This window comes from Dicentrarchus labrax, unplaced genomic scaffold (assembly GCF_905237075.1).
Source record: "Dicentrarchus labrax unplaced genomic scaffold, dlabrax2021, whole genome shotgun sequence".
NCBI classification, from domain to species: domain Eukaryota; kingdom Metazoa; phylum Chordata; class Actinopteri; family Moronidae; genus Dicentrarchus; species Dicentrarchus labrax.
In genome coordinates this window covers 12,801,521-12,816,228 of record NW_026136704.1, presented here as the reverse complement: position 1 = coordinate 12,816,228, position 14,708 = coordinate 12,801,521, and the positions used below count along the sequence as shown (strand labels likewise).

At 40.1% G+C, this 14,708-nt stretch overlaps 1 protein-coding gene across 10 annotated transcripts in view; it reads right to left on the bottom strand.

Moving 5' to 3' along the window:
- kirrel3b (kirre like nephrin family adhesion molecule 3b) overlaps nt 1-14,708 on the bottom strand; it is a 154,407-nt gene that overhangs the window by 11,905 nt on the left and 127,794 nt on the right. For all 10 annotated transcript variants that reach the window (XM_051398183.1, XM_051398184.1, XM_051398190.1 and 7 more), the window contains exons 8-11: nt 8,212-8,360; nt 7,912-8,039; nt 7,350-7,476; nt 820-920 (exon numbers count right to left, since the gene is read on the bottom strand). In XM_051398183.1, the coding sequence (XP_051254143.1) occupies nt 820-920; nt 7,350-7,476; nt 7,912-8,039; nt 8,212-8,360 (505 nt within the window). The remainder of the gene's footprint in view (nt 1-819; nt 921-7,349; nt 7,477-7,911; nt 8,040-8,211; nt 8,361-14,708) is intronic.

Here is a 14,708-nt window from a genome sequence, read left to right as displayed (position 1 = left end):
AAATGTTGCCTTGACAAAGCTGTTAATTGACTCCTATGATACAGATGACCAAAGTGAAGAGCTCTCTTTGCCCTTACTCATTAAATCTTTTGTGGAGTTTTTCATCATCAAGGTCTAAGAATAGAGGATGTTAAAAAGCCTGTAAATCCCTCTGAGAAATTTGTAATTTAAGTGAAATTGACTTGACAAAACAACATTACGTTTACACTCAACATTAATGTAGACATAAAGAAAAAGAAAGCAAAGCTGAATCCAGGATAAACATTTAAGACCCAGCAGCTTAGTCTCCATAGGCACACCTCTCAAATAAATCTGATATTAATTATGTTGCTAGTTAATGCTGGACGTCAATATAATAAAAACACACATTAAATGACAAAGTATGGCAATTATCTACATGCATATGCAAACACGCACACACAAATTAATAATAAGCGCAAAGTGAGCTCAGAGAGTGAGCTGTTTATATAAGGTCCATAAATCTTAATGGGATCAGTGCTAACAGAGCATAAGTGAGGGTTCAAACTGTAGTTTCACACCCATCTTTTCATATGAAAACAAATGATGACGCTAGTCCTATATAATTTATAAACTGATCTTTACTTGCCTGTGTTGTCCATGCATAGTTAACAGATCAATAGTTCAGTCAGGCATTATATTTAAGACACATATATGAAAAAGAGTGGTCAGTATACTATCTAATTTGGATTGTTACATAAATGATTATAGTTGCGGATGTGTCCTTGCAATAAAATCAGGCAAAGTTGAGACAAAGATGAGATCGTAAAATAAATAAATAAATAGACCAGATGTACTTACAATCCGGTCTGGAGGAGGTGTACTTCGAATGAAACATTTTATTTGTCCTTTTTCTCCATGTAAAGCTTGCTGAGTCTGTGTACTGGAGATAGTAGGTGGCCCTGAAAAAGAACAATCATAAAAAAGTTGGAAGATGAGTCACAGAAATTGAAACATGAATAATTAAATTCATTTTTCAGTTTCAGGTCATATGACAATTCAGCTCAATCGAGTCTTTGTGGTACATTATATTCCATAATTGCTCTCCTGTTCCGAGCAGTAACACCTGAAGTGTTCAGTAATTTGGGACTCCTGGGGAAGATTGTATTGCGGTGTGACATGAACATGCCTCATCCCTGGGTACAATCTACCCAAGGACACGCCAGGACTGAACGAAGGGCTTAAGTTGGGGCCCAGACCTCATTCTGGATCAAGAAATTGTTGATTTATGGCTGGCTTGATTTTTCCCACGGAGATAAATGTCGCTGGAGAGAGCTACAGTGCAGCAGTTCTTTGGAGCGTATTCAGGACTACAGAGAAGGAAAGGCATACAAATGCTATTGTGGGAAGATAACACACTTGTCACAGTGTATCACCTCAATTTGCTTGCAGTAGATTTGACCTCTGAACCAATAGGCTAGCAAATAACCAAACATCCAGCCCCAGCTCTAATACACAATCCAACATTGGCTTGTATGAATTACTAAAACAGAACATCCATCAAAACACTGTATGACAAAATACAATAAGTTTTATCTTATATTGTGTTTTTATCCAGTGTGTTCATTCTGTAACTGTAAATAAAGCTTTTATAACCCCTAAAAGGTGTTCTGTAAAATTATCTTAAAATAAGTCTTATAAAATGGAATGTCTTTTGGAATTACAAAATATATAACCGGGTTAGTTCTGTCAACAGGATCTCCAGGTATGGACTTTAAGCCAGCATGTATTAAACCGTGGTCAGGATACAAGATCTTGCCTGACAAGGGCAGCTCAGCCTAAACGACTGGTCTGCTTGCCATCTGGCCTGGAGGCTGTCCACGCCAGGTGACAGCGCTAATATGAAGACAAGATGTCACACATGACCCAATTCTGTCTTTCAAGTATATTTTCCCTTTGGTCCTGAAGAGCTCACTGTAAGTTCAATTCCAGATGAGCAAACTACAGAGGCAACTGTTTACATTTACATTGATTTTACATATAAATTGATGCAATTACAGTACAAGTTCCAAAGTTCCAAGCTTATTTTTATATTATTTCAAATATAGTGATTCCAGATTACATTGTATAGCAGTTTACAAGAGATGTATGTAGACTGCTGATTAATCCTACTGATTTAAAATCTGCACAATGGAGAATCTAGTATTTTTCTTTAACTTACCTTTCTTTTTCATTTTATGTTTTTCTGATCTTTTCATATGCATTTTGAAATTATTTGTCTTATGTGTTTTTTTTTTTTTTTGGAAGAATTTTTCTCCGTTCCCATCATTACTCAACAATGTTAAATTTGGACCTCTTCAGAAGACAGAAGTCGAACCACAACCAGTCTGACTAAATCACTCATGTTCAGAGTTTACACACAAACAAACTGATATATATCTTATATATATATCTTTAGCTTTAAAAACTTAAGATGCCACCACATGTTTTTTTCAAGGAAACCTGGTAAAAAAAGAAACTTAAAAAGCTGTTTAAATCGAACATTAAACAAGTCTGTTGTGATGGTTAAGGTTAAGAATGAGGGTTTAAGGGGCTGGCAAATGAGGCAGCTTCTTGATTAGTCAGACAACTCGCTTCTCCGCCAACTTCCCTCAAACTCTCGCTCTCTGCCATCTCTCTGACGATACATAATTGCAGTTTATTACCTGTCTCTTATTAAAATGAATTAGCATTTTAATGAGCCTTTGCCAGATGGTGCTTTGGTATGCTACTGGAGGATGCTGGAAGGCTGCTACTGCTGCAAAATCAATGCTGCAGACAATTTAAGAAAAATGTATTGAAAGCTGCTCCCTTATTTCACTAGTTTGCCAACATAGAGTGACAGTGTTAGTACAGCATGTATGTGCTATGGTTCAAATGAGGACATGTTTATATGCAGTGGGCATGCACAAACTTGTGATGAGGAGATGGAGAAGTGTAAGTGTGTGGTTCTTAAGAGCTACAACTATACAATACAAGATCAATTGCTTGCAGGCTGCAAAAGGCCAATGGTAGTGACCGGGGAGGATCTATTCCATGGATCAGAACTGCAAATGAGGAATATAATTAGATAGCTTTATCTCACTGGCTCAGCCTCGGTTGAAAGTATGTGTGTGTGTATGCCTGTGTGTGTGTGAGTACATGTTTGCTACTCAGACTATGTGATCAGAGCACAAACACGTTGGTAGCAGGGAGGTGGGTGGCACTACAACATCAATGTTAGCAGCAGGGGAGGTAATCAAAATGTTGGGTGCAATGTTTTGCTCATTCATTTGAGGAGGTGTTAACTCTGGAGTGGACATTGCAATCTGATTACACAATATCAGTGTGGGTGTCGAAAGGCCAGGGCTTACATTTCCTTCCTAAACTGAGGCATCCGCTTTGAACAAAAGCTTGACATTTCCTTGCTACCTCGACGCAGCTCTTTTGATTTCTCTGTTTTCTTTTGTGTTAAAAGAGAGCACAAAACAGCTACAGGGCAACTGAAAGAAAATGGAAGGAAAATGTGGCCACTAGTGACCACTCTAGACATTTTCCTTTGGGAGAAATCCATGATGAGGAGGTTCAGTCTATATCTTGAAGCTGACAACCGGAATCAGTGCTTATTGTTAACAAAACAACAGTTTGTGAAATGAAATATACCATCTTCCGTTTTTGGTGTATATTTATACTCAAGTATTACTCCAGTGGAGACTTTAAATATCAAACTGTACATTGTGACTCTTTTAGTTATTTCACACAGTCCAGTCATGCTGTAATGTGTCCGCACATAGAAGAAAGGAGTAATCAGATACAGTTTAGTGTGTGAGTATATTGTTATTATATGGCTTGTTATCATTGCTAGCCTATAGCAATATTAGGGTAATCCTCCTGCTGTTTTATATCCACTGTTCTATATTAGATTAGCAATACTAAATCAGAGTGGATGTAGAGCCCAAATAACAAATAATTTCATCTTCATCCCTAATTGGTCAGTTTAGGTGGTCATTGTGTTTAACTTATGCAGAAATACACACTTTATAACACTGAATGCTCTGGTAGCCTCACTGCATTTGCCTGCTTTGGCTCATCCAAAACTTAACAACATAGACCAGAATGCCTCTTTTCCTGCTTACAGTGTGAGCCATACACTGTCTTCACTTCACACTGTGAAATGCAATTAATGTAACACAGTACAGATGGCACAGGCCAAACACTGTCATTGTTTCATTTCAGCCACAATTAGTGCTTTATCCAAATTTGCACCTACTGGATGATACTGAAAGCTTGATTTCAGTCAGTATTTGCAAACAGTCTTGAGTCTTTATGGTATGGTCATATTAACAGAAAACATAAACATAAACTATGAACGCCTATCCCCTCCAGTTACCAGATATATATTTTATTAGCCTGTTTTGAAATTATATCTGTGTTATGGGATCCTCATTATGTGACCAGATGAAGAATCAATCAATCAGCTGAAATCCATTGATTCTACCTCATTACTTGTACCTCCAAACTCCATCCCACATCTCGCTTTATAAACATGCCAAGGAAATAAATGAAAGATATGAGTATAGACAGCTCAAGTGACAGCTACATGTAAAGGGAGAAGTCACTTCAAAGTCTTGCAGATCATATCTTATTATGCTTGCAGGTCAGATAAATGTGCTGTATCTTAAACGCAGTTTTCTCCTTCATTAACTTGCACTTTTCTTTCTTATACGGTGTTATCACCAGTTTAAAGAAGGCTGGAATGCTAATTAACTAGGCACATAAAGGCTGTCTAGAAAGAGAAACAGCCCAAAAAAAATATCTATAACAACCCAGTGCTCTGTGGGATATTGTGGGATTCTTCGGCCCTCCCTCTCCCTTAGTGTGGTAATGGGCTTTCTCTCCCTAGGCTGCCCAAGTACTGTATGTGTGTCATTATGAGACAGCCACACATACTAACAAACTCAAATAGCTGCCCAGATCTACTCATACTTGTGGATATATTAATTAATATGTATTGTGTATATATATGGTCCTCAAGTATACAAGCTAAATCCTTTCAAGCATATCAGATAAGTTCTCTCAATTCCAACTTCTGCAGGACTATGGAAAAAAGCCATACATATATATTATCTGCTATATAAATAATCACACGCATGAACGTGCACAGCCCCCCTTCATACATGTAGCCACATGATGACCGCATTTGAGATGCTGAGGAGCTTTCCATTCTGAAAATGTTTGACTAGAGTAAGCAATATGTATCCATTAGTGACTTAAACACAAACTGCCTCCCCTGCTAGCTGTTTGATTATAATTAAATTGCATTCTTCCCTAGGGATAGCAGGAATCCTCATGTGTGGCATGCCACAGTGGGAGCCAGTGACACACAACGGCAGAGAAGAGAGAGACAGAAGGAATGATAAAGTATAAACACATGTAATTTAAATGATGGCATTAAGGAAACCGGGGGATAACTGCAGGGAAAACAAACAGCAAAGAAATATTCAAATGTGCAGCAGACATCGTATCATGAATACTCTAAATATGCGTAACATTGCATGATAGTTACTGCACCATGGTCGTCCTCCCTAAAAGCTCGCTCATCCGTTATGTTAGTCATTCACTTTCAGAATCAATTGAGTCAGTGAGGTTGGGCGTATAGGCTGATGAGAGGTACAGAGTGCTCACATTCATCTCCAGTTAGAGACAGTGGCATAGGACAATCAGTGAACCTGAGGAGAGAGCCACCACCCCACACATGCCACCACTTCAACCGCAGTGTTTGCACTTTCACAAGTTTGACAATCTGATTCGCCTCAAGGACCGGGTAGGAAATGACTCAGGATTCCTTATGTGGTTTGGAAAAAAAGAAGATGAATTTAAATTATTCAGGAGGGTAAAAAGGAAGGTTTTTGAATGTCAAATACCAATTCAGGTAGGATGGTGCACGATGCAAAAGAAGAGAGGCGGAATATACACACATAATAAGGCTAGAAGACATCTAAAACTTGCTTGAATGAAGTCTGCAGAGACTAAATAAACATGCCGTTTCAGCTTTGTTGTATGTTTCCCAGTGTGCTTGGGGTTGTGTTGTGTTCTAATCTTTATTAAAACAATCAATCTTCTTTCTCTCATGGCATCATTTTCAAAAAACAACACAATCTCAATAGTTACATGAGCAGGAAAGAAAGAGATACATCAATATAAAGTGGTGCGTTGGATATTGTGTATTCTGTATTCTATTACGGCTGCAGAAAGAATGCCAGTACAGGTTGCTATCAACACAATGGGACACAAAAGAATTAGTCATGATTTTTCCGTACGCCTCTTCTGCCTTGATTTCAACTGAATTTATGGTTGAGAAGGAGGGGGCTCATTGCAGTTCATAGAAAGTCACGGTACTGATCTTGCGCTGGAGGGAATACTGGTATCCCACTCTCTCTGATATGCAAAGCTAGCGTCGGGGTTTTGAAAAGAAAATCTTTACACACACTGTTTGCTACTGGATGTATCTTCATCCCCAAATAAGCACCAGTGTTGCTTACAGGCAAACTCTTTTGTTGGCTTTGGAAATGCAACACTGTCAGCATTAACTCAACATCATCACACCAGTGTCTTAAAACCCCCTCATTTTTTTTTTTGTTTTTGTTTTTGTTTTGTTTTTGTTTTTTTTGGGGGGGGGCAGGTTTCTTTTAGATGGACACAAGGAAAATGAGAGACATGTAAATACCACAACTAAGAACCTCTGCCTCACTGAAGCATGCTCCCTGAATATCAAGCACTGATAATGAAGTCATTTGTTTGAGAGTTGCCAGGTCTCCACCAAGGCTGGTATTCATTAGTCAGTCAGCGCCTCAGAAAAGGCAGCTTCCCTGTGACTCACATGGAATATAATTAGCGTTAGTACATTTCACCTGTTTATGAAATGTGCGACCATATCTTGAAAAGACCATGGCTATATTTATTGCTTTTTCACATTTAAAGGCTGGAAAATGATGACAGTTGATGAAACAGCTCTGTCGTATGACATTGCCTTTGTCGGGAAAATTAATTTGTGTCTCATCCTTGTGTGTGTCAAGGCTTATCGTTTGTTTCTATACTTGGCAGGTAAAATTAACCATATCTCTAGGAAACTGCTATACCTACTAACAAGAAGACTACGGGAGAGAAATAAAACTGCATATTCTATTGGAAGTTTTACAGACGGAAGGCTTTTGTAAATCACAGAAGAAGCAGAATACTGACTCCTGTGACAAATTGCTTTCTTCTTGCTGCCGTTGACCTCAGACCTTAAGATTCGCACAATGCATTTGACAACTGTGTGGCTGTGCATCTGGGCCTATTTGTGTGAAAGACATATCAATAATACAGCTTACCATTGACGGTGAGAGAAACCTCCTTCTCCCCTGCTCCTACACGCGGGACCACAGCCCTGCAGACGTATTTCCCAGCATCCTCCTGTCTCACGGATTTCAGTGTCAGGAGGTTCTCATTGCTAAGAACCTGCGGCAAAAAAGTGAAAGATCATCAAATGCAATGGCAGCAAAGGCACCTTCGCATCTGAGATAGCAACAAGGCAGCGCAAAGAAAAGCCAGCAAATGGACCATTTAATACCTTAAAGGGCACTTCTCCTCAATTATTAAAATCCAATTTAGGGTCTGAGCTCAGTGAAGTAAAGGGGTTGACTTTGGCCTTTGATGTTGACAAAAGGAAAGGTGGAATGAGTCTGAATTTTGGATCAAATCAACAGATCTCATGTGAAAACAGGTCACATAGAGGCTGGGACTGTAATGGCCTTGAAATCTTTGGTTTAATGGACTTTTTTTTATCTGAGAAAGTCACCAAGACAGGCTTTATTGGAGAAAAGCAGCTTTCGAAAGCCAGTATGCGATTGTTTATCAGACATACTTGGTAGCAGTGCAAATCAATATACTCACCACTCCAGATCCCCGCTTCATCCACACTATAGTAAGAGAGGGATTTCCTGTCCAGGCGCAGTTGAACACAGCGTCAGATCCAAGATCCACCTGCAAGGACTGAGGCTCCGCAGACATGCGAGGACCAACTGTTGAAATAAACATCATTAACTATCCACGATTGATCCATAATTAAGCATCAGCTATGGTGGCACCAGCTCCTGAAGCTCAGTGTCAAAATATACATGACTGTAAAAATAACCATGCAATATCACGTTGCTAGCATCATTGAAGGGCATGCAGCATTGCTTATTCACTCACAGTAGACGTCAACGTTGCGGCTGATGTTGGTGCTGCCAAGAGGGTTGGTAACCTCACAGGAGACAGGCTCTGTAAAGAAGGAGTGGTCCACAATAACCTCATACGTGTCTCCAGAGACCTCCTTGATTATGCTTCCCCCTTTGGCCCACCTAGTGAGAGGATTAGAAGGCACAGCAAGGAGAGACGGTAAGAAATGGAAAAATGAAGCAAAAGGGGAAAAGGCATTAAGACAGGTTTTTACACCTCCTTATGTCAATAGCATTCTTTTGTGTGTGAATAAATCATCATTCTAGGGCAGGTTTTTCTGTGCTGGCTTCAGCATATTTTTGTGGCAGCCCTCCATGCTGTGACAAGCTCCCTGGCGACTCGGAGCAGACAGCACGTTCCTCATTACGCCAGGCAAAGAGCGCAGCACAGAGTGCCAGCTAAGAAAAACAAATCACAGAATGACAAATGGGTTGCTCCCCCACCTATGAAGACGTTGGTTGACACATACTGTATTACACACAACAGCTGATGTTAATAAATTGACATGGGATCACATAAAGAACATCTGCTTGTGTTTGTGAATGATAGCTTCTGTGACAGGGATACAGACACTCCCCACGTGTTTAGGTGAGACTTTTATGATGTCACGAGCGGCGGCGAATCGCTCTGCGTGGTGCGGATGGCTCTCTGCTACTACAACAGACAAGGCCCATTTATAAAAGTGAAGCGAAGGCATCTGTGGATGTCATGGGTCTCTTTGGAAAATTTAGACGGTGCTGTGGGACATGCAATGCATCATGCATCTAAACGCTGCCATCCTCCACAATAGAGTTGTGGCTGCATGCTGATGTGGCAAATGAAAACAATGACAACGGAGCTGGTGCCTGTCTCCATTTTATATTCCTGCCAGTACTGAGAGCAGTTTTCACAGGATAGGGAACTCATTTGTTTTCCATGACTAAGCTGGCCCTATGCTTGACTGAAATGCTATCATTTAAATGAGAACAGATTACCTCATTCAATCAGTAAGTGAAGTGAAGCAGAATTCTAATTGGGCTTCACAGGATTTTTTTGCGCTTTTTTTCTCCAGCAGTAGATCTTTTCGGAGTTGTGTTCTTGTGTGACAAGGATACAGCTAAGAGCTCTGCAACACCTGTGTTTCCAAAAATGTTGAAAATGGGGCAGACGGGTGGTTTTGGCCTGTCTGATCCGGTAGTAGTAGTTCTTGTATAGTGTCTGTGTGTGTGTCAGCGAGTATGAACAGATGCATACCCTAGATAGCTTTGAGACAGAATAGTGTACACACTTTATATCTGCAAAGTCTCATTCTTCTAGTTGCAGAATATCATATTACCAAAGTATTAGCGTAGGAAATCAAGTGCATGTTGAAAGATTAAAAGAATGCGAGAACCATTATGTTAATGATGATGACTGTTGTTGTTCATAGCAGTGTGTCTCTGAATGTGAATATCATTAGAAATGTTTCCGCTGCTGTTTATATGACGATGATGATAAAGATGATGACGACGATATTAATTACTTTGGTTATCATGATGAAGACGATAATGACGATGATTAAGATGATGACAACAGTGATAACGATGATGAGGATGATGATGAGAATGACGACAATGATGACAACAATGATGATGATAATGTGAACTGCATTGGTGATGAGTTTCAAAGTTCACTCTTTCTCTCGGAAGCAGCAGTCGACAAAATAACCCCTCCTCACCGTTACATATCATGGCATTCATCATCAGATGTATGTATGTATTTTATGGAGCACTTTGAGGACTTTTTTTGTTCACTTAAAGGTAGAGTTTCAAGGTTCATTCTTGTTTTTTGAAAAAGGCAGCTGGCAAACAATCCTTTAAAAAGGTCCATCTAACGGTTGTCCTTTTGAAGAACTTCTACTACAGGGACATTAAAAGAGCTGGGTCTGCCATTCTTTGGTGATGGTGGTGATCATGATCATGGTCATGATTACTCCACCGTGATGACAACAACAATGCGTGACGCATATATCGGTATGTTTCCACCTACACCTTACCAGCTTGTACTGTAGGAGTTGCAATACACAGATGTTTGGGCAGCCGGCTGCTCCTGAGTGGAGGTTATGCCTGCCAGGTTTGGGAGCCCTTGATAGTGTTAGAGGGAGCAGAGACAGAATGCCGTCATCCTCGGGGAGCATGGGAGCTCTGTTGGTGTGCTGGGCCTTTTCCAAGACTCATGTCTAAACATAGCTGGCCCAGGGTAACACAAACACCTGGATTTCCCTTTGGGAGGTTAGAAGGGCCAGTGCAAGCTTACTCAATAGCTGACTCACTTTACACTGCTGTATCCTACTCAGGAATTTGATTCAGACAAAGGGTGTGAATCCTGTACACTAGACAGAGTGTGTGTCTGTGTGTGCAAGCACATGTGCGTACAAGGTGTGTGTTTTTGCGTGTGCGTAGGTCTGCAAGCTAACACTGTTATAAAGATAAACAGGTCTGCTGTTAATGGAAGCAGAGGATGAAAGGGGGGGAGAGTTTTGTATTTGCTGAATGTGATTAAGGCAATAAAACAGTAACAATTAAATTAGGCAGGTATCTGTGCCATCAGCATCGAGACCCACAGTAAATCAGGCCCCACAGTTATTATCAGCATGGTTAAGCAGAGCACAGTGCAGCTCCATTTTCCCTTTCATGGATATTGTAAGTGATGACTGTTGAATTCTCAGTGGAATATAAAATAAATAGGCAGGTTTTAGTAAGAGCACGCTGTGATTTTGACATGGGCATACATTACATAGCAGTTCCAAGATATGCATTATGATGTCTATACTAACTATTCGAAAACATTGTGCACCTGAAAAAAAGTTGGGAATAACCTTGAAAAGTCAGGAGTAACCAACTTTTTGGGGGTTTCCGGGGGACTTTTTTCTGACTTTCAAGGTAACGTTTTATGGTTATTACTTTTTATGTGTAGTCCCAACTTTTCAGGGTAATTTTAAACTTGTCTGGGTCTCATTGATTTGTACTTTTGCAGGACTGCTGCACATTCATCTACAATTTTGCAATTATGTTGTAAATTACTGAGCCATTCACATTTCAGGTGTTGCACCCAGGCACTTATGCTCTTTTAAGTAACACTATACAGTAACACTACTTTCTTTCACATAGTATATCTGGCTGCATAATAATGCGGATAGGGGAATAGAACTCTTGTCCACAAACAGACTGTGCCATGTATCAATTAGCTACCTCCAAGGTTTCCAAAGAAGGAGGTATGGTGATTGTAGTGTCAGTCAAAAGCAAACAAACAACACAGCAGTAGCAGCAACAACACTGAGAATATAAGAGTGAGGAGGATTGGGATGTTATTTGCTGCAGTGCCATGCAAAGGAGGGGGTTTTGTTGTCGCTCCATGCACGGTTGTATGTGCAGACGAGGGACCTGATTTGCTGTGTTTGTTATTCTTTCTCTTCTCTCTGGTGGGTTCTTGTTTGGATCTGAGAAAACCGTCTGTGTCTTCATCAGAGGGTGGTTGAGTGATTGTGATGTATGCCAGTTAGCCCTCCTACCATTATAAACAGTAATGAAGATGTTCCGACCCACTCGTCTTTCCCTCTCTGGAGTTCTGAGTCCCTGAGTGCCAACTGCAACACATGCCCATTACTCTTACTTCATTCACACTTTCAACATTACTTTTATCCTCTCTTCTAACCCCCCACCTCTCCAATGCCCTGACTTCCTCCCTCTTTACTCCCCCCCATTGAGCTGTTTTCTGGCAAATGTTCAGGTATCTGTAGGAATATATATTATTTCCATTTTCACATTTAAAGTCAGATTTATTGAACCAGTGTGGCAATCACGAGGGGTTGTAGGCAGCAGAAAGCACCATGCCTTTGACTAGTGCCCCACTATCTTGGGTTTGTGTCTCAAGTGTCCATTGAATTGGAGGATGGCAAAGTGGCGCAGTGCACATTGGGAATGGATGGCTCTCTCGAGGATAGAAAAGAGGCCATCCGTCTAAGAACTACTCTGTCCTTGTGCCGTATCTGATCTGGGGTAGACAGAGTGTATTAGCACTGAAAAATGGCCCCACACTGCTTGACCAGCTTCCTGCTCTCCTCTGTGATATTGCTCTCTAGAGGGGGAATTTGTGGGGGGCTCTCCCTAGTCAAAGTCTCTCAGGCAAGCATTATGAGGCCAAAAACTCCCCTACCTACCATACCCTGAACTCTAATGGTGCACGGTAGTCCTGAAGCGCTTGTATAAATTGCAGATAAATCTAAATAGGAGACTATAAAACGGGATAACTGGTGGAGAGTATAACCTTGAAGTATCACAAGTTATTAGTCTTTGTGGATATTATTTAATCCTACAGTGGATTGTTTCAATGACAGAGAGCCAGATAGCTGAGAGAAAGCGAGAGAGAAAAGAAAAAAGGGAAGAAATAAATTACATAAAGGGAAAGTTCAACCTCCAACCTTTTTTTCATTCTGTAGTTTGTCAAACTAAAAGAAAAAGTCATCTCAACAACCACTGCATCTTAGCTCTGATACCCTGGGGAGAAGTCTGATTCTAGCATTGATCCAGTCTCATAACAATAGAGGTGAAATCCCTTTGCAGGTGCAATAGACGTCCTGTCTATGCTGCGCACCTACACAATCAAATACAAACCTTGTTTTCCACAATATCACTGCCCTCCCTCCTCCTTTTCTTTTTCAAAAGGGCAGAATCTATCAAAAAGGCAACATCTCTGTTTTGCCACCTGTGAGTGTGTTGTACATCCATTTCATTTCCCAGTACCATTACAAGATTCAGAGCCGGCCAATTCCCTTTGCTATCGATTTTATTACATTTATTTTTCGCCGGGTTTTTAGAACCTCCCACACAGAAAACCATCTGTTGACAAATCACTTCAGTATTACACTTCTAGATGGCCATGCAAGATTTTATGAGAATAATTACTGTCCATTTTGTTGTATCATACCAATTACAGATGTAATAAGAAAAATACACAATTGATTCTAACAAGTGTAACTGAGAATGTGTCTATGAACAGGGTTTAATAAACAGAGGAAATGGAGAGGATTGCAGATTTACATAAGGTTAAAGAATAGCACATTAGGGTTATTATTTGTTTATTTTGTTTATTTCTATTTTTTAAATTTTAACCTAACTTTAACTTTATTTTATAAGTGCCAGGTTATGTTAATTTTCAGTATTGTTGTGAAGCAACTTATGTTTTGTATTTTAATGGAAACAGGTACAGGGGCTGCTTTATGTATTTGAATGAACCATTATTAAACATGTATATATATATATATATATTATTTGAATACAAGCCCAGTTTCCAAGCACTGTACATTTTGTATGATTCTGTACAATTTATGTGTAGTGCCATTGTTGAGCCATGTAAGTAATACTGTTTGTGCAGCAAAGTAAAGGTGTGCAGGTTGGAGTGGTGGATAGGAGTCTGACTGTCCACCACATATTTTTTTTACAACCACAATCTTTCTCTAACCGTACTGCAGGTGTTAAGCTAACCCATTATAGAAATATTGATAAAAAAGCATTTCAGTCAGGACCACTTTCGTCAAAATATCTTATATTCCAAGCAGAATTACATTTGGCGGTATGGCTCTGTTCTGGGACGTCCTTGTCCTTCCACGTGCCTACGTGGAAAACCTTAAGGCAGGGAGAGCACACCTCCCTGCCCTTCCATGTGCATACATGGAAAAGTTTAAGACAAGGAGAGCAGCAGCAGAGACCCCCAGGGTACAGAACAGAGCAGCATCAATGGCAATCAGAAAATGACATTGATTAATTAGAAACAACATAAAAAGGAGGAGCTGGGGTGGAGGTGGGTGCAAAAGGCTTGTAGAGGAGCAGCAGAGATAGGCAGGCAGGCTAAAGCAGCTTAAATAAGGCGCCATGCATGATGTTTGCCAATTGGATGCTTGAGGAAATCAGGTGAGCTGTCAGCTGACTGTGTATAGTATCCAATGGGAAGCTTAGAGGAATCAGCTGATGTATGTTTATGACTAGCTGTGATCGTATGATATAGCTGTAACTGAAAGCTAAGCCTGACTTTGTGCCCTGCCTGAACTAATGCTATGCTCAATTTGATGAAAATACAAAAAGATGTTGCTGTTATTCAATATCAACATGTTGTTCTGTTCTGAGATAGGGTTAAAAGGTCTGTACAGTTAGTTGAAGCACGAAATAGACAGCGATCTAAACTTGTATTGATGCACTACTATAAAAGGTACAAAGGTGTTTGAAAAACAGCCTTAGAAAGCATTGAAATCCCTTGACATGTTCTATATCTTTTGCTGTCGCAATTTAAAGTTAAAATGAATCTAACTGGCTGACTGCCACACTGAAAACATGTCTCAAAACTGTTTGCAAACTTATTGAAAGTGAAATAATGAAGAGTAATCTTTAGGGCATTCATTCCTTTTGCAGCACTGGGACACTGAATTCAATCTCCACATTCTTGTTATCTTGGTTACC